Source organism: Ceratotherium simum, chromosome 12 (genome assembly GCF_057802395.1).
Source record: "Ceratotherium simum simum isolate JZ-2026a chromosome 12, ASM5780239v1, whole genome shotgun sequence".
Taxonomy (NCBI): domain Eukaryota; kingdom Metazoa; phylum Chordata; class Mammalia; order Perissodactyla; family Rhinocerotidae; genus Ceratotherium; species Ceratotherium simum.
This window is the reverse complement of record NC_141911.1, coordinates 58,798,195-58,818,963: the sequence shown is the minus strand read 5'-3', so window position 1 is coordinate 58,818,963 and position 20,769 is coordinate 58,798,195. Positions and strand designations below refer to the sequence as shown.

The 20,769-nt window shown below is 34.7% G+C and overlaps 1 protein-coding gene across 10 annotated transcripts in view; it reads left to right on the top strand.

Moving 5' to 3' along the window:
* The window catches only part of BLTP1 (bridge-like lipid transfer protein family member 1), a 195,274-nt gene that overhangs the window by 101,087 nt on the left and 73,418 nt on the right, over window positions 1-20,769 (top strand). For all 10 annotated transcript variants that reach the window (XM_014784542.2, XM_087437664.1, XM_087437665.1 and 7 more), the window contains 12 exons: window positions 1,015-1,166; window positions 1,622-1,772; window positions 1,946-2,098; window positions 3,845-4,085; window positions 5,204-5,346; window positions 8,196-8,415; window positions 8,875-9,033; window positions 10,839-11,014; window positions 13,732-13,907; window positions 17,975-18,681; window positions 19,093-19,338; window positions 19,849-19,942. In XM_014784542.2, coding sequence (XP_014640028.2) covers window positions 1,015-1,166; window positions 1,622-1,772; window positions 1,946-2,098; window positions 3,845-4,085; window positions 5,204-5,346; window positions 8,196-8,415; window positions 8,875-9,033; window positions 10,839-11,014; window positions 13,732-13,907; window positions 17,975-18,681; window positions 19,093-19,338; window positions 19,849-19,942 — 2,618 coding nt within the window. The remainder of the gene's footprint in view (window positions 1-1,014; window positions 1,167-1,621; window positions 1,773-1,945; window positions 2,099-3,844; window positions 4,086-5,203; window positions 5,347-8,195; window positions 8,416-8,874; window positions 9,034-10,838; window positions 11,015-13,731; window positions 13,908-17,974; window positions 18,682-19,092; window positions 19,339-19,848; window positions 19,943-20,769) is intronic.

Genomic DNA, 20,769 nt, shown 5'->3' with positions numbered 1-20,769 from the left:
TGTGGCACAGCATTAATAAAAATACCGAGTAGGATAAATAGCCTCTCATCAGTTCAGATCAGATTTTGATGCCACATTTACAAAAAAAAGGTTTAGATTTTCAGAACATTGTGGATTTTAGAATTGCAGATAAGGGAATGTGGACTTACATTTAGCGTCTGCTGACTTGTAAATTACTATTACTGCTGACACGTTGCCTTGTAACACTTAGGATTCAAAGCTATTTTGTGGATCCTCCTCATTCCTTAATCATCCCACAAGAAAATGCTAATCTTTTCTTTATCTTGACCAATAATATCAAAAAGTGAATTAGAAACTTTAAGTAGATGTAACAGACAGTAGACTTTTTTGTTTCTTTAATATTACACTTCTTACCTCCCTGCATTCTGAAGAGTGGTGATTACACATTTAAAAAATATTATTCCTATTTCTCAATACAGATTCAGATTACTAGCATATAACTAAGAATTTTTTATTGTAGAGTGTTATTTATTTGAACATGGGCTACAATAGTGTTTCTTATGGCACTTTATTTGGAAGTTTGAGATACTCTGTTAAAATAGAATGGAAGATAGATTGAAGTAGGAAGCAGAAGATGTTAATTCTATCACTCATTCTCCTACTTAATAGTTGTATGACCCCTGGCAATCACAGAACCTCCTTCTCTCCCTTTCTTCATCTGGAAAAAAAAACACTGAACATCTCTAAACAAATGTGATTGAATGAGGTGATCAAGAAGAACCCTCTAGTTCTAAAACCTCTGATTTATGGTTTGTTATAATGCAGTGTTTTTTCAGACTATGCTCCTTGGAGCTTCAAGGATCCATACATATTTCTTAGAATCAGGAGGGGGTGAGGCTGAGCAAGATTTATATTACCTGTTCTATATAAAGGTATTATATGTAGAATTTGATTAGATAGAAAGGTTTTGCGCATAAAACATCAGTGAACCTCTGTGCTAGTGGTTCTAAGGGGCTGTAGGTTAGTAAGTCTTTTGTATTTTATTTTATCTAGGATGAAGGAGTTGAATCTGATGATTTGAAGAAAGATCTGCCTCTAATGCCTCCACCTCCAGATTCATGTAGCATGAAGTTGACTATCAAAGAAATTTGGTTTAGTTTTGCAGCTCCCACCAATGTGAGATCTCCTACACATGCATTTTCTAGGTAAAAATTTCTAAAAAGTGTAATGCTATCCCTTGGTGTTTCTTTGCTTTAAATAATGTACAATTCTGTTTCATATATTTTGTGAATTATTCTTATGGTATATCTAGTATTAAGGTTGCCACTATCTTCCATCTTTCCTACTTCATACTTTGCGTAGACATTATTTTCAGCTTGTTTGACCCCTTTTCTTCCCTAGGGCCTTAGTTTTACTTTCACATGTTACTCTGCCATGAACTTCTTACTCTTTTCACCTCTAATAGGCTTTTATATATTTTTTTCTTTTCTATTATCTGTTCTTTGCATTTCCTAGTTATATGTTCATAATTTGTCTGATGGTCAAAAGGAAAAGTGACTTTGCCTAAATAAAATAGCCACTAAGTACAGTAGGTATGGGAGATTGTTTGAAGTACAAATCTTGACACTTGTTTTTGTAATTGTTTTTTTAATATTAAAAGGCAGCTGAACCTTTTAAGTACTGCGACTCCAGCTGTTGGTGCGTGGCTTGTTCCCATTGACCAACTCAAGTCATCCCTAAACAAGTTAGAAACTGAGGGAACCTTGAGAATTTGTGCTGTTATGGGATGCATAATGACAGAAGCATTAGAGGTATGTCTTTCCACAATACAAGGTATCATACAAAGTTTATTATTGAAAATGATCCCTTATTTTTCCTCATTGTTAGAAAACATCAGACTTGCAAGTTCGTAATTACTGAATATCTTTTATTTGTAGTATCTTTGATATATCATTCTAAATCTACTGTTTTCGCTTTGTTTCAGAATAAAAGTGTACATTTTCCCCTAAGAAGTAAATACAACAGACTTACAAAAGTTGCCCGCTTTCTCCAAGAAAATCCTTCATGTTTACTGTGTAATATACTACACCACTACCTGCACCAGGCAAATTACTCCATCATTGACGATGCTACTATGGTGAGTTACTGGAACTATATGTTAGCTCCAAAGAAGCTTCTATTCTCTTGAGGAGCTATTGACCCACAGGGTTTGAGAAGCATATGAGAAGTCCAAAGGAGAAATATGGTTAGAAATACAGTCTATGGACAACATTCAGCTCAGATTAGTGATTTGGGAGTTGACAGTATGAAGGTGTTAGAAGCTGTGGACATGGATGAACTTATAGGGATGATGTGTTGAGTGAGCAACTGGTCAAGGATGGATCCCTGAAGGATACCAAAACTAAATGGGGGTGAGCGGGGTGGATAGAGGTACACAAAGTGCTGAGGAGGGAAAGAAAGAGGTAGGAGAACCAGGAAAGAATGTCTCAGAAGCCAAAGTTATGAAGAGTTTCAAGCAAGAGAGTAATCACCAGAGTCAAATTTTGCAGAAATGTTTGATAAAATAAGGACTAATTAATGATTGAGGGGAGGATCTATAATTGTACAAAATAAGTACAATATATCTCTGCCCCTAGAAATGTGCTATAGAAGATAATACATCACTATTAGAAGTTTAGAGCTTGAGGATCTCCCTTCTCCTCTCCAAGCTTCTGGTCAATAGAGAATGCACAAGAATCTTTAGCTAAATTAGGGATCAGTGTATCAGTATTATTAAAGGCCAGTCAAGCTCCTGATAACCTCCAATGAAAGAATCTCTAGTAAATGATGGATTTGGAAAAGGTACTTAGGCCTGAGGCTAGTGTAGTGCTTTCTACTCCCATCTTGTAGAATTGAAGACTGGGAGGTCCACAGTGCAAGGCTAACTTGCCCATCTAGTCACAGGCAGAGAAACCATAACAGAGAAAATGACAGGCATTTCTCATGGATGGATGCTCTGCCCAGATATGCTTTCCATGTAAGAGGAGGAATCACAAGATGGCCCTACTTACTTGAGTCTAGGAATGAAAGGGCAGGCTAAGGGACCTGATGTTCCCCTCAGAAAGTAAGTGAGGTGATTCCTGCCATCTAGCAAATGGCTCTCTTCAATTAAAGCCATTTCTCCTAACACAACGGATTATAGGAAAGGGGATGGAGAGGGGATGAAATGTGTATCTACTATCTATGTTCTGGCACAGCCATTATGCTGAAAGAATTGTAGACTGACTGCTGGCCTTTTCTCCTTAGGCTAAGGCTCCAAAAGGAAAAATAGCCAAATTTTCTTTCTTACAGTCATCACCATGTGAAATAAAATATTTTCTAAATTATGTAATTGTTATTGATAATATATTTAACATTCAAAGCAGTTACAAATTCATCTATGTCCAGCATTTAACTATAGTAATTTGTTTTTTTTAATGTTAAAATAGTGCTGCTTACCTAATCTTTGAAGGGATTAATTTCATTTCCTCTTTGCTTAACAGATTTTCCAGGTAGCTCAAAATACATTTGAGTCTTCAATTGGGCAAAAAAGCTCAAGTGGATTGAATGCTTCTTAAGGAGAATACCAGTTTTGCACCCCATGTTTAGTCTCTTATTCACCTGGTACTGCTGTGTTGTTTATGACAGAAAGATGCAGCATTGTGTTTGGAGATTGAGTTCTTTAGTCAGCTTGAAATACTGACTCTCTTATGTAACCTTGGACAAATTACTTAACATATAAATTCTAGTTTCCTCGTCTCTAAATGAGGGTTATGAGATTTAAATGAATAAATGTATGCAAAGCACTTAAATAGTAACTGTGATTATAGTAAGGTTACTTCTAACTACCTTATTGTTGTTGCAGAGTGATGGACTTCCTGCTTTGGTAACTTTAAAGAAAGGTTTAGTTGCACTGGCAAGGCAGTGGATGAAGTTCATTGTGGTGACACCAGCCTTTAAAGGAGTTAGCTTACATCGACCAGCTCAGCCCCTGAAACCTCAGTCAGCTGTGGACCACGAATGTGAAGACGGATTTGGGCTGGACAGTGGAGGTGGTCTTCAAAGTGATACCAGTGCTGATGGAGCAGAATTTGAATTTGATGCAGGTAATTTTGTAAATATTTTAGTTAGATACTATGCACTTGGTAACCTAGTACGTGCGATAATTTTAATAATTTGTGTCCCGAATTTGAAAATGTCATGGCTTAATTATACAAGTACAATTTGTATTTGTCCAAAGACATGGTAATAGTGTTGGAATCTTTATACTGACTTGATTTTTACGTTTAATTTTGTGAAATACAGTAGACTTATTTTCTTCATCTCTCCAGTACAAACAACAGACATCTTTCTATAACTAGAATGTTTTGAGTGAAACATGTTAACCTCCTTTTAAAATTCATATTAGTATTTGTCTGTTTATTGTCCTCCCTATGCCGCAGTCTTTTAAAGGAGTCTTTGAATTTTGCCTGGTGCCTGTTTGATCCTGAGATTATATAATGTTTGGAGGCCTGCAGTCAGCCTACAATTCTTTTGACATAATCACTGTGCCAGAACACAGATAGTAAATATACATTTCAGAAATATACATGCATACTTTAATGCTTTTTCAAGGGTTAATTTTTATTATTATCATGACATGAAATATTCAATGAAAATTTATCTTAGGATACTTTGAAAAAAATATTAGAAGTACCATGGGAGAGGACAGTAGTCTTAAAATTAGAGCTTTTAGGACATTGATATATACTGCTTTACCCAGCTTTTTTTTATTTTTTAAGAAACTTTATATTTAATAAATGAACATGTTATAAAGAATAGGCTAGATTGTATTTATTTTGAAAAATTCAAGTCTACACAAAAGTAGGAGAATAGTGCAGTCAACAGCCCTTTTAATTAATTATCTGCAAATGCCTATGTTAATCTGTGAAAATTCTGTACTTTCTTGAGCTTCGTTGAATTAGTTTTTGATCTCTGTACCATTTTGGTGGCATATGTGAAAGACTGAATGGAAGCTATTTGTTCCTTTCTTGAGACTGAGAGAGAAGATTGGGGTTGGAAGAGTAAAAGAAAGAAAAAAGTGAATATTACAGCAGATTCTACAATTCTTTGTGAAGGATTATGTAAAGTAGAGTGTAGTTACACCACCAGGAACACTGGAGTCAGTGTTTCAAGAAAATGTCTGATAATCCATAGCCCGCTTATTCTTTTGAACCATTTTCAGCCACAGTCAGTGAACACACAATGCTACTAGAAGGAACAGCCAACCGACCTCCACCGGGTAGCTCTGGACCAGTCACTGGAGCTGAGATAATGAGGAAACTTTCTAAGACTCATACCCATAGTGACTCTGCATTAAAAATAAAGGTATTATTGCTATTTTTGGTTAGAGTTAATTAGACTTACAGAGAAGACCTAAATTTTTGTTATCTCAAATTTAAATATTAGGTGTCCACTCTACATATTCAAATAATATTTTTATGTTGGAATTAACGTGATTAGTAAGTTGTAATGTACACATTTCTTTGAAAATTGTATCATCAGTCAGTAATTAATATTGAATAAGGACTACTTTAACTACCAAGCCTTAGGGCTCTCTTTTCAATTTGTTGAATATTGTATTCAGTAAAATATAATATTGAAAACGTTGATCATCTTGTAATTGTGCATGGTCAGTACACAGTTTGAGTTAGGCTATTTTATGATTTTAATTACATTGTTTTGTTTTAAGAAATTTAACCAATACTGCACTATATATAAGTTTTGTCATCTATAAGATGGAGAGTACAATAGTTAATGAAATAATACCTAAAAAATGCTTAGAAAAATACCTGGCATATAGTCAACACTTAGTAAGTTGTTTGTTGTTGTTGTGGCTATTTGTTTATATTTTGGTAGTTTGCTTTTCTGAGCACTGAAAACAAAAGACAGCTAATATTTTAACTTTCTTTGGAAGTCTGGGTATAGACTTATATTAATACCCAGAATCCTTAAGGTAAATGATTGATAATTTTGACTGTGTTAAAATATAAAATTTCTACACAGAAGAATGATGTATTATAAACAAAATAGACATATGACAAAGAGCTAATTTCCTAATATCTAAAGATCTCTTCCTAATCACTAAGAAAAAGGGCACAACCAAATAGAAAGGTGGTTAAAGGCAGTTCACAGAGAAATACATATACTAATATGAAAATGTATTCCGATTAGGCAAATACCATATGATTTCACCCATATGAGGAAGATAAAAACAACAGCCACAACAATAAAAAAACACGTAGATACAGAGAACAGATTGGTGGTTACCAGAAGGGAACGGCAATGGGGGAAGGGTAAAAGGAGTAAGGGGCACATGTGTACAGTGATAGATGGAAACTAGACTTCTGGTGGTAAACACAGTGTAGTCCATAGAGAAGTCGAAATATAATGATGTGCACCTGAAATTTATATAATGTTATAAATCAATGTTACCTCAATTAAAAAAATGTAAATTAAAATGAGACTTCCATTTCCACCTATAAGATTGAAAAAACTAAAATGTTTGATGTTGTTGGTGAAGATGTGAGAAAACAGATACTCTCGTACAGTACTGGTAGGAGTGTGAATTGGTGCAGCCTCTTTGAAGAACAATTTGGCAATTTGTATCAAAATTTAAAATGTAATGCCCTTTCACCCATATGACCATATCCAGGAATTCGTTCTAAAGAAATGAATCTCATAAATGCTCCAAGACACGTGTAAAGAACACACCTTCTTTACAACACTATTTATAATAGGAAAATGATTGAAACAACATAAATGACTAACCACTGAGCACTAATAAACTAGTTTACCCTGATACAGGTGCATACTATGAAGACTCAAAAAAGATGAAGTGGATCTCTAAGTGGATATGGAATGATCCTGAAAGTGCATTGATTAAAGTAAAAACAATGTATAGGACAATATGTATTTGTGTGTTAAAAAAGGATAAATATGTATATGTGCTTATATAGTCATAAATTATTTACAGAAGGATAAATAAGAAAGTTAAGAGGACTTGTGGGGGAAGGGACCTAGTAGACTAGAGCTCAGGGAATGTTTACTTTTCATTAAATAGTCTTTTGTGCTTTTGAAGTTTTAATTCTGTGTAAATATTGCTGTTTTATTAAAACATTCACTGATAGTTTGATATATATTTTTTGAAGTTTGGCCTATTAAGCTTATTCAATTTCTACAGTTAGAAAGCCAGGACACTTTAAATTCTCAACTCCTTTATCTGTCTCAGATTTTCTTCCTGGCTGATGGTTTTTGCAAACCCTCTGACCAAATTTAGGTGTTTTGCTGTTAATGCTGTTCTCTTTCAGAAATTTTTTTGAACATTCCTTCGTTTATGGATTATAAAAATCCTCCAAAGAATTGAAATTACAAATACTTTGTTGTGGATGTCTGCTTTTCAGGATCTTTCTGTCTGTGTAGTGTTTTTTTTTTGTACTATATTTTAAACTGATCTGAAATTCGAATCTTAAATATGACCGAACAGATAGAGATTGGACAATTCTGTAACTTGGGATTTTTTTTGTTTTTCCCCAGAGAATTGCTAGAAATTCTTTCTGGCATATTAGAGCTCTACAGAGAATCAAGTCTTAAGACAGAGATTCACCATATCAAGGGTACTAAGAAGGGTAGTGTAGTATTAAGAATTTCAGAATAGAAGTCTTGCCACCAGACTCCCTCTTCAGATTTCAAAGGGAATTGATAATCCATTTTTAAAATAAGTTAACGAGGATAAAGGCTGTCCTTTGTATTGTACTATAGAGTTATAAAACATTTTTATATACATTTGAGATTCACTGCAATCCTAGTAGACACGATCTGTTTTGGTATTAATGTGAACACATACTGGCAGTAAGAGCAACAGTAATAGTAGTTCTAGTTGTCAGCAGTCATTTTTACACGCATAAGAAAGAGCCCTGCCGGGCCGGCCCCGTGGCTTAGCGGTTAAGTGCGTGCGCTCCGTTGCTGGCGGCCCAGGTTCGGATCCCGGGCGCGCACCGACGCACCGCTTCTCCGGCCATGCTGAGGCCGCGTCCCACATACAGCAACTAGAAGGATGTGCAGCTATGACATACAACTATCTACTGGGGCTTTGGGGGAAAAAATAAATAAAATTATAAAAAAAAAAAAAAAAAAAAAAAAAAAAAAGAAAGAGCCCTGCCTTGTTCCTTCTGTAGGGCGTTCATCCGTATCATTCTCTGAGCTATACCAGTGGAGACACGGCCACGGACTCTCCAGTGCATGTTGGTCGTGCTGGGATGCCAGTTAAGGAGAGTCCAAGGAAGGAGAGCCTGCTCAGCTACCTGACTGGAAGCTTCCCCAGCTTGCACAACCTCCTGGAAGGGACTCCTCAAAGAAGTAGTACAGCTGTGAAAAGTAGCTCCCTAACGAGAACAGGTATATCCCTAGTTTTGACAATTTTAAGTTTACTTCTATGGGAGAATTAAAAAAACAAAAACAGGACTTAAGTTTATTTAGATATATACTTTGGATGCATCACTAATCTTTAGTTTTACACCTTATCTTTGAGAAAATATTTTGGGAAACTGTGATGTTTGTAATTTGTTGGTGTCTTCAGGCCTTTAGTTTGCGTTTTTAAATTGCGGCACTTGACATTACTATAAACCTAGATGTCGTGTGGGGTGCTGTTTAGACCAGCCAACAATGAATTTTCCCTGTTATCATAAAAATAAGGTATTTATTAATGCCTTAATATCTGAATACCAACATCAAGTAGTGAATTTGAAAACATCTGCAAAGACATTTAACCTAACTTTTCAAAAATAGTTATATAAATCTCATTTTCTGCTCCTTAGTACATAAGTAATACTATATTCAGTAAAACTTTATTTTCAGGAAATACAATGGCCACTGATATGTTATCTGAACACCCCTTGCTATCTGAGCCATCATCTGTGAGTTTCTATAATTGGATGTCAAATGCCGTGGGCAATCGGGGAAGTGTGGTGCAAGAATCTCCTGCTACCAAATCAGGACACAATAGTCTTCCAACAGGTACTGAGTTATCCCGTTATTTTGCTTAACTATCTGAGAGGCACGTGTAAAGTTATAGCAAAATCCTATTTTTCAGAGGATGGCTAAAAGATCTCAAATGTTTAAGTATGTTTTAGTTGAAATTGGCCCTTTTGTGGAATGCCTTTGATAATGTTGCAATTGAGGGAGTCAAAAGCAGTGACTCAGTGTTCTTGTGGAAAGGCAAATATGTCAGATGTGAGATTGTATATAACTAAAGAGTTTAAAGCTTCCATTTAATGTGGCTGGTTTATTTTTCAAAACACTAAAAGGAGGTAAATAAAAAATGCAAAGTATAATTACAACACTGTGTATGTACAATACAGAAAATATTTTCAGTTTATCCGGATTCCTCTGGGACATAACTAGCATTCTTATACTCTTTATAGTTACTTAAATATTTAATTAAATCTAAGGGAGTACAAAGAGGAATAAAGTAATATTCTTGCCCTCCACTAGGGAAACAAATGAGGGCAATTTATTAATTTTAAAAGAATATGTATAAGTAGCAAGAAGACTGGCAGGGAATTCACAAAGAAAGTATTGGTGGCTATCTCCAGACACAAAAGTGGAGCCACCCTTCCTTTTCTATTCTTTTTCTAAATTTTTTATTATTTTTCCAAATGTACTAGATGTATGTATTATTTTTTTGTAAAAAAAAATACATTTTAAAAAAGATATGTGGGGGCTGGCCCTGTGGTGTAGCAGTTAAGTACGCGCGCTCCACTGCTGGCAGCCTGGGTTCGGATCCCGGGAGCGTGCCAATGCACCGCTTGTCAGGCCATGCTGTGGCAGCGTCCCATATAAGGTGGAGGAAGATGGGCACAGATGTTAGCCCAGCGCCAGTCTTCCTCAGCAAAAAAAAGAGGAGGCTAGGCATGGATGTTAGCTCAGGACTGATCTTCCTCAAAAGAAAAAAAAAAAAAGATTAAAAAAGAATATGTGAAGTAGCCTTTGATTCTAGTTACTGAAGGCAGCTAAAATTAATCTTTGTAACAGCTATTTAGATTGCTAGTAAATTCTCTTCAGTCAGAAAATAACGAAATTATAAAAAGTAGTCTATGTGTGACTACTTAGTCCTTTTTCTTGCTTGTGTATGGACCGCTTTTGAATCTGGAACTGATCCTAGTTCTAACTGCGTGTTAGTTCTTAGCACTGGCCCTTGGTTGAAGAAGATGTTCATGTTCATGGTGCTTCCACCAGCTCTCACCACTTTTCTGGTACTAGTTTCACTACTGCTTAGAGTTTAAATTTTAAGAGAACAGAAAGAAGCATTTCCTCTCTATTATGGACCCTTTGCCTAGGGAATTAAAGGATAAAGGGCGTACAGAGGAAAGAAATAGTGCCATTTCATTTTTGTTCCACCTCAGGAAAGCATGGTTGGGAAGAAATTTCTGTGTGTGACTCTGTGACACCCATGGCTTTTGCCCTGCTATAGCTGCTTTCTGTAGCCCTGCTGTAACTCTGTTCCTCAGTGCAAAGCTGATGGAATATCAAATGCTTTTCAAAGATCTTCCAGCCATAAAATTCTATATTTTGGACTGACCAGCTCTCATATAGACTTCGTGTATGAGGATGACTGATTTTCTGAAAATTTAATTTCATTTTTTATTGATAAATCATGTCTGTAAAAAGATCTAAAAGTACTATTTTTTTTCTCTCTTTTCAATTTAAATGGTCTGGTAATACTACTACAATACAGGCTTCATAAGTTTACTTTGCTGTGCCCCTTTATGTTTTTTATTCTCAATAATTTAGATTTTGTTCTTGAACATTGACTCTGTTAGGTGTTGCACCCAATCTTCCGACAATTCCCTCAGCCTCAGATTTCAACACCGTCTTGTCTAGTGACCAGAATACATTGGATGGGACACATTCTCAGCATAGCACTAGTCAGGATGATGTGGCAGGGGTAGAAGAAGCCAACCAAGGATTTCCTGCTGTTCAGCTGGCTGATGCACAGGTGAGCCAGTGTGTTTTTCCCTGATTATTGTAACCCCTCATTAGACAGTACGTAGCAGCTGGAACTATCAAGTAATGTACACTTTGGAATTCTAGTGAAAATGTTCTTTCTGTGCTTGTCTGCCTAAAGCCTTATGCAAGACAGGAGGAGCCTTTAAAAAGTACATAGATTAATTATAAATGCAAATTAAGTATCTCTAGATACTCATTAAACAGAAGAGTGGCATTAGTTATTTGTCTCATATAGTAACATTTTTGTCGTTTGGAGATACAGATTGGCTAAATAGTGACTAGAAAGATAAATTTAATCATATTCTGTAGTCTTAGTGCCATGTTAAGACTTTGTTGAGTGAGCGCTGGGGAGGCATTGAAGATTTTAGAGCAGAGGAATAAAGTGATGAGAACTCTACATGTAGAAATATTATATGAGTAGCACTGCATTAAATATTGAAGTAGAGCAACCAGAGATGAAAAGATGAGTTATTGTAATAGTTCACACAAGTGGTTATCAGGCTCTTAGCTTAGATGGTTGTGGCTTTGATAAGGTAAAGGAAAAATATTGTGGAGGTCTTATTTAATTGATTAAATGTGGAGCGTGGAGAGCAAAATCTTTTGAAATGTTCTTTTTAGATAGAGGGACCACAAGGCAAGTGGGGGAGTGGGACATGGGTATTAAGAGGTGATATTTTCTCAGGATGGAAGAGAACATATTTACAAGGAATTAGGAAGGTCCCGATCAAAAACAGAGAAGGGTAAACTCATAGAGCAAGATTCAGAGAAGGATAAGTGTTGGAATTTAGAGCCATTTATAAAGAGATGCTTTAGACATAAAGGATACTTCTTCCTCTGAGAATTTTTGGGAAGGCATTAAGGTCAGTGGTAAGTTTGCAAATCGGTAGCTTCAATTTTCTCTTACAATGGAAGGTAATTTATGTTAAGAAATGTGTCAGACACTTTAAAGTTTCTTGAGATTTACTTCTCCAATACATGGAGTGGTTTTTAGGGACTCCTTCACTTTTTTAAAAGAGAGAGAATGGGAAAAAAATTTTGTTGTTGTTTTGGCCTATATAATACATTCATTATATTTATTAGCATTCAATACACATTTTTAGAGATAACTATACTATTTTATATATAAGACTCTAAAATCCACCAAAAACATGAATATTAAATAATACAATAAAAAACAGTGTGAGGTGATTTAGGTATGTGTAAAGATTGGAATGACTGTGACAGAGAGCTCACCACAGATACCCAGAAGGATTGCCAATAGTGCTGAGGGGTCTAGTTAAGAGTTTAGGTTAGTTTTGGAGTCCAAGTGAGTGCAATTACATCATTTCCTCTCATTGTCCTTAGCAGCTCAGCTATAGGAGTAGAAGAGGATTGATCCAAAGCAGATATAGCAAGAAAAATGAGGTGATGGCATGTAATATACAATTTAGGAAGTTACTGAAATGGAGTTTAAGCCAGGGTTATGGCAGGTAAAGGAAGTCACATAACTTTGGAACTGAAGTGTTGCTTGAGTTATCTGCATGGCCAGAGAAGTCATTCAGGAACATAAATTGGGATGGAAAAGAAAAAGAAGAAAGTAAGTCAGGAGCCAAAGTCTCTGGTAGGAGTGGAAGATTAACCAAGGGCATAAATAGATGACAGAGCTTAGGAAAGGTGGAGGATGGTTTGAAACTTGAAGAGGGAAGAGTTTTTCCATTAGGATGAAAGAGCAAATCTAAGAAAGAGTAAACTCCAGAAAGAGTACGCCAAGCAAGTATACAAGTGAGAGAAAATTTCTAAGGCTCCAGTCTAGAGTGAAATTGTTGGAATTCTCTCATTCCAGGCCTTCACAAGAGTAGCCTATCTTCGCAAGCACAAACAAATGAGCTGACCTAGAGAGAACTGAAAACGTGGACTTGGGTCTCATTACATAAATGGCGTGTGTCCATTTTGATGGAATTTTTTAAGCTTCAGGAAAAGATCACTGAGGGAGAATGTATAGTGAAAGAGTTAGAAGAGGGCCAAGTAAAGCATTGGATAGCACTTATAATTAGGATGTTGAAGGAGAGAAAGGATCCATGCAGCAGAGAAAGAGTAGTCAGAGTGATTATAGTGATCTATTAAACAGATATAGTTGCTTCTGTTGGGGTTAGTAGCTCTTAGTGACTATGAAATTCAGTTAACTAGAGATTTAACCAGTAATGTATTTCCATAAGCGTGTATAATACTTAAAATGTAAAGGAATTTCTTTGCCAGAAAATAAATGTTAAATGACTGTTAGGGCCAAGTGATACCATTTAAAAATAGATCAGATACTCTTCATATAACAAGTGAAATGTTTTTGTGTTAACACAGGAAGTTGATGAACTATTTTTTGACCTTACTATACTAGATTCTTATGGAAACACAGCTATTCATGCCGTTTTAAAAAGCAAGAAGTAGAATGATTTAAACTAATTTATAATTTTATTTTCCTTGTATTTTCAGACACTCAGACAGGATCAAGGAATCTTTGTCCGTATGATTAATTTAAAGATGAGTGGCACATAAATAGGTGCTCAAAAATACTGTTAAGTTTTAAGTAAAATTAGAGCTATATTTAATCACATAAGACCTTTTTTTTTTTTTGCTTTACGCTACAGTAATATGTACTGAGGTAGAATAAGAAAAAAGCCACAGTAAGTGATGAATTATAAATTGAGCTAATATGGGTGTTATGTCTTTTAGGTTGTTTTCAAACCTCTTCTGAGTCATACAGGGATCCAGTCACAGGATGCAATGCCACTCTGCTACCGAATGTACTTTGGAGAGCACCTTTCCTTTTCAGGGACTTTGGACTGCCTCAGAGCAGATATCGTGGATTCAGACACTGCCAAAGAGAGGAAAGGCAAAAGAGCAAGAAGGTGTCTGGCCTTATTGTTGTTTTTATGTAAAATTTTGTACAAAGGTTATAATACTTGTTTGTTTTTTAACTTTGATTTCTTCTAATGCTAATGAGAAAGTAATTTTAATATCTTAATGAGAAGATAATTTTCATTTAACAAAAATAGTAGCCACATTTTCTTAGTAACTTGTTGATTTTATCTGTAATAATTAAGATTTTATCTGTTTAACCTGTTGATTTTATCAACAGATTATGAGGCCTATTTTTAGGCATGTTTTTATACCATGTTAGCGCATATATGAGGGTCAGCCAAAGTATATATGTTGATATATACACTTAGAATTTATTTACTGTTGCCGTAGTTGAATTTTTATGAGCTTATGGATTGTAATTTTATATATTTTACTTAGAATTTATTGTTAACTTCCTTTCTGAGTTGACTTGACTTGTAGCAGGTAGTGTTTTCTATGAAGAATAGAGTAGAAGTCATATTGAGATTATAGCCATCAGAAACAAACACATAGGAATGTTAAATGTGGCATGGTGAAAGTTAAGAACTATCTTTCACTGTCATTCTTTATTGTCATGGATAGTTCTTCAGTTTCTTTACTGCTTGCATAGGAAATAATATGCCCACTAATAAGATCTGACTAGTCTTTTGTGAACTTGGAATTTTACTTTGAGTAGGTCTTGCTAAAGTGTATAGGAATAATAGAATGTGGACATACAGGGCATTTATGACAAGAGGTTTTTGCCTCATTCTTGGTTTCATCCAATTTGTGCTTTTGCAAGGTGGTAAATTAAAAGTAAAATGCACATGTATCCAACATATAGCTAAGTGAAATATAGAAATATTTAAAATTGCAAATAATTTAACAAAATAACTTTAAAAAATTCATGGCAATTATATATAGAAAAATACCTCTTTTTAAAATTTTGTTTCAGGGCATTAAATATCTGAGGATTTGCTAATGACATAGGAACATGACAACTGCCTTGTCTTTTCTATTAAATATAAGACAGTCTTTGCTTTTCACAATTGTGTGGCCCTATAAGAGTGACTGTGCAAGCTGAAACACTGCAAAGTGACCCTAATGATAATTAAGATTCGTGGGGGAAATTACTTTTATTTTGTGACCTTGAAAAATGTTTGTCAAAACATTAAAAACTCTCTCACTGTTTATTATAAATGTTTAGGGAAATGAAAAATATAGTAAAACTAGTATTTAGTATATTGTAATTTAAAGCATTAGAAACATTGAGAATTAAAACGTTTTATTTCTTTCTAAAAAACTCATCAAAGGGTAGTTGAATAGTCTTTGGCTTCTTATCACGTAACTCACAATACAGAATGAGCATCTTTTCTGTGCCTTGGTAAAATGTCATACTCCGTCCTAAGTATTGATCAGTTTCCAACATTTTATCCTTTGCGTTTTCAATGTCATGAAATATCTTAACAAGTTCCTTTTACTATGACGTTTCTTGCCAGTATCACTTCCTCTGGGATATCTTCATCCTTTTTGCCACAGACACTTTCCTCTTTATGCCAATAAGTTTGCCTTCACTGAGTTCCTCCGGTTGCATATGTAGAGTTTCTAAAACAGCAGAAGTGTCAACATTTCTATGGTCAGCTATTTCTTCTATAACTCCAATTATGTTTAATTGAATTTCACTACCAGCATTATCATTTTTTGTTTGGTTGCTGCATTTTCATCTTTGCTGTCCATTTCCCTCTTTTGATTTTCCATTTTTGTAAAATATCATGTGGGTTTATCACAAGGAGGCAACACAACTATATGCTTTACTGTCTATGCAGGAAATGAATAACAAATGTGCAGTGACCAATCACTGACATATTTTGACAGAAGTGGTGTGATTGGTCAATGATTATGATGTACATCTGTTATTTACATAGTGATTTGTGGACTGAAGAGCTAGCAGCAAGTTTGTACTTTATGCAGTTATTTACAGTTAAATTTTAGTTAAAAATTTGAACCATGTTGTTGAAGGCTGGTGTTATTTAACTAAACCATGGTAATTGAAATCTGTTCACATTGGAATCATCAAATCCAGATACCAAAACATTAGTACCTACTTAGACTCCTTGATTAGAGTTAGCAGCCCTGAGTTGAAGTTGTATTTCTATTTGCAGTAGCCAACTTTCATTTAAGTGTATATAAAAAATAATATATATAATGTGTATATATGTACATGCACACATATAGTGTACATGTGTATGCACTATATATACACATATATTGTATGTATCATATATAATTAGTTTATACACAATTAGATTATATATATGCATGTGTGTGTGTGTGTGTGTGTGTGTGTGTGTGTGTGTGTATGATTATAGTTAACGCCTACTTATTGGCCTACTAAATACCATATAATACTGCCACAGACTAGACCTTCATCTGACTACACTTCCCTTCTTATGTTCCCAGAGATGTTCTTTGAGTGACTTTGAACTAACTGCCTTTGATCTAGCCAAACTTAACGTTCTTTTTAATTTTTCTACTATCACACTAGCTCTGAATGTTCTACATTCCTACTGCTAACCCATGATTAGCTTTTATTTCTCAGATCTCCTGTAATTCTACCTTAACTCTTATTTATTTGGAGACTTCTGTCACAGTACCCTTTTCGTGGTCATTAATTTCAATCTTGTCTGGGCTTTTTTTGTAGCATATTGTTCATTCTGTTAATTATTGTTTGTTACTATTGGGTTATAGTTTCTTGTATAAATACATGTAACTCTTCTAGACGGTAAAGCCAGGATAATTATTAAATCATTTAGCATAGGTTCTCATAAATATTAGTTTCCTAATATTTTTGCTATCTCCAGTCAAGACAGTTGAACATATTAGAGACTTAATAAATAATTTAAAATTTTAATTTTAACTCTGGCTCTAGAGTGCTCATGCCAGCCCTTCACATGTCTGGCTGCTTTTGCTTAAATGACTCCTTCATTATATACCCACATTTTTCCCCCTTTTACTTGACTCTCCTCTCTTTAAGACTTTTTTGCCTCCCTTACATCTTCTCAATTCTTGTTTTTGCGTTTGTGGATTTTGAGTCCTTTCTCTCCTACGTGTTCTAATTCTCAAAATCCAGTTTTTCCTTATCTGACCACAAGCTTAGCATTGAATGTAGGCTTCCTGTGAGCTTGTACATTTTCATGAATTACACAACAAAGTGAGATTTTTTCTTATTAAATGAGTAATGCAGTATTCGTTAAGGAATTATTGTTCTCTAATTACCAGTTTTTTAAGTTAAATTGAGAACATCAAAGCAGCTACTGTTTTTTTTTTCAATAGAAAAAAAATCCTATGTTTGATTGACCTGTATGGCTACACATTCATATTGTACATGGAAGAAGAGCGGAAAAAAAATAGCTTTTTACAGTTTTGGTGCTTGAGGTTTATTGTTATTGGTAGTTGGTTTATGGAAATCTGAAGCATTTTTGGCTTTTTAATATTAAAATTGACTCTAATATTCCTACATGAAACTTTTTAGATCACCAGGAGGATTTGCTGAAATAATTTTTATAAAGGTTTTAAGTTTTTTTGTGTGCATTTCTCAGATTTGTTTCAATTGCTTTCCTCACCACTTTCAGATTTGCAAAGTGTACCAGCAGGGTTTCATTTCAAATAGCAAATAAAATTATATAAAATGCGATGAAATCAAATATATAAACCGTGTATTTGACAGAGGGGGAGAGGACTGTTAAGAGAGGTATCTTAATTGAATAATTGGCTTTAAATTCCGGTACCATCGGGGTGTACCGTTGGATGGCAGTGGGAAATTTCACTTCACTGAAATCATTAACATAAGTCTGATTTTGACTAGTCAGTTCTAGAGTAAGATCAAGGAGGGAGACTTAAGGCCCAGCTTCCGACTTACAAAAGGCTGGTTAAGTGAAAAGACAGTCTACTTGATCTCTTGCTTAAAATTACTTAAATGGCTTATAACATATTTCACCTTGGAGATTATTTTGCTAATAAATTCATAAAGATTGTGCTGTTCTGGAAAAAAGGAAGTAAAACTTTGTCATTTTCTTTTTTTTCCCCACATTTTTAGGCAAGGCCATGTGAATCTTCCTCCACTTGAGTTCAAACCAGCATTAATGTTGGAAACCTTTAGCATCAGTGCTGTTGTAATGGAAAAGTCAGTGTGCACCCCTCAGAACTCTACCAGTGCTCTTTCTTTTCATGATCTCAACAAGCGTTATTACAATACCTTTCACTGCAACTTCACTATTTCCTGTCAGTCAATAAGCCAGCATGTAGATATGGCTTTAGTTCGTCTTATTCATCAATTTAGTACAATGATAGATGACATCAAAGCCACTCAGACTGATATTAAACTTAGCAGATATACAGCTGGATCAGCTTCCCCAACACCTACCTTCAAAACCAGAAAACATCGGGATTTTCGCTCATCTGACTTCAGCCGCAGTTCTAGAGGAAGTCTTAATGGCGGCAATAGAGTAAATAATGCAAAGAACAAACGGACCAATAATGACAATAACAAAAAGGAATCTCGAAACAAAAATTCCTTAGGAAGATCTGAAAGAAGAACTTCAAAAGTGTCTAGGAAAGGTTCAAAAGATGTAGTGGATCATATGACCATTCATATGGATGACTCTGATTCAATTACAGTGTCAGAACAAAGTGAGCCTTCAGCTGAGTGCTGGCAGAATATGTATAAATTGCTTAACTTTTATTCACTCATCTCTGATCCAACAGGAATATTGGAAAAATCTTCAGAAACATTTGGACCAGCCGGTAATGGGTATTTTTGTATTTTTAGAATTTCTGTTTAGAAAATCAGTAATACTAAAAAAGACAGCAGATTGTTCATCATGTTTTCTTCATGTTTTAAGTGGATAATTGAAATGCAAAGAAATTGTTAATCACCCAAGGAGAGAAAATGGTAACGGCAGTCAAATATTCTGCCACCCCATTTCCCATCCTTCCTAACCCTTACACAGTATGCTCTTAAAGAATTCAGACAGACCTGCTTTCACATGTCTTACTCTACTGTTTACTTTCAATACGACCATGGGAAAATGTAGAAAATTTTAAAAAATTGTTTTGGTGGGGAAGAGGAGAAAGAAGGCCGGTTTGGAATGTGAGGGAAAGAAAGGTAAGATGATGTTCAAATCTAAAACCATATATTTCCATTTACTTCTAAAGGAGTTCGGAGCCCTACAGAGCCAACGTGTAAAGTTGTGTTTGAGAATGAACAAGATAGTAACAGTCTGACTAAGACACAGAGGAAACGTAGCTTGGTAACTTCTGAACCTCAGCATGTGACTCTAATAGTATTTGGGATTGGCATGGTGAACCGCACACACCTGGAGGCAGACATTGGTGGGCTAACTATGGAATCAGAACTGAAGAGGATCCATGGCAGTTTTACACTTAAGGAAAAAATGAAAGGTATGACGATGGTCTAATACTATAGTGCTGCTTTTCTGAAGAAAGCCAATATCATGTCCTCAAAAATTCCTGCTTGGCAATTTTTCTTCAGAAAATGGAACTTCCCATTTATATGGATCAAGAGTGCTGGCTTATGTAGTTTCTTTTTGTTGTTCTTCTTTTTGTTTTTTAAAGTTTTCCAAGTGTTCTGCACTCGTATTACTTCTGAGATTTAAAATGTCATTAGGCTATCTCTTTTGCCATTAGGTTCTTTAATGCACGAATGGCATTTTAAACTATATTTAGCATTATTCCAATTTTGACATATAATATACATGTATATATGAATACATAGAAATAAAAAACTTCAAGGAAATTTTTTAAAAAGTAGTTCTTAAATAATTTAAATTTTATCATAACTTTAAAATTATCTTTTGTCACTGAATGTATTATGAATAAAATGCAATTTTAATATGAAGTGCAATTATCATATTTCCAGGATTCATATAATTATTTTTTCTCACATTTAAGATGTTTTACATCAAAAGATGACTGAGACGTGTGCCACTGCTCACATTGGTGGGGTTAATATTGTACTGCTTGAAGGGATTACACCAAATATACAGTAAGTGTGTTGATTTTTACCATTTTCTTAAACTTGTTTGTTATAGTTTTAAAGGAAACTTAAAATTCTTTGGATGAATCCCATACCTTCTAAGTTTTGAGGTTTCCCAGATACTGTGATTCTGACTGTCATTAAGAATATCACCATATGAAATGTTTTCAGAAAAATGATTTTTTTCCTTTCTAAAATTGGTTTACCACCTCTTCTGCCCCTTAAAAACTGACTCCCGGTACGTTGTAAGATTGTATAACGAGAAAAATGATTGCAGCGCAAATTTCAGTTAAACATATAAGATGCAAAAGCTCAAAAATTCAAATAGTTAAGTAAAACAAAATTATAGTCAAAGAATATGGACTCTTGATTTTATGTTAAGTAATCATTACCCATATTCATGCTGGATTTCAAAACTTTCTCTTGCCATTTTTGCTTAAATAATTTAACTATAAAGCCTATGAGACCCTTCCAACATATAGGTAAATTTTTTATAGTGTATACCATACCATATCACCTTTCGTCTGACTCTTTGCTGCTGTCTTTTCCTTATAAGTTCTATTCTTGGATCTGTTCAAAATGGCTTTGATAATGATTACCTTTATACATGCTGTTCAGATCACTAACCTAATATCAATACATTTTAACCACTGACTTTGTTCATACACTTGGGATTATATACCTTCATTCCTAATTTCCTTTCAGTGGAGCAGTTTTATGTTGTAACTACAAAATGTGTTTAGATCAGATTTTGAGAATTTGCTCTTTCTTAATATTACAACTAGTTCATGTCCTACTATCGTCCTATCAAGCATCCATCGTGCTAAATATTGACT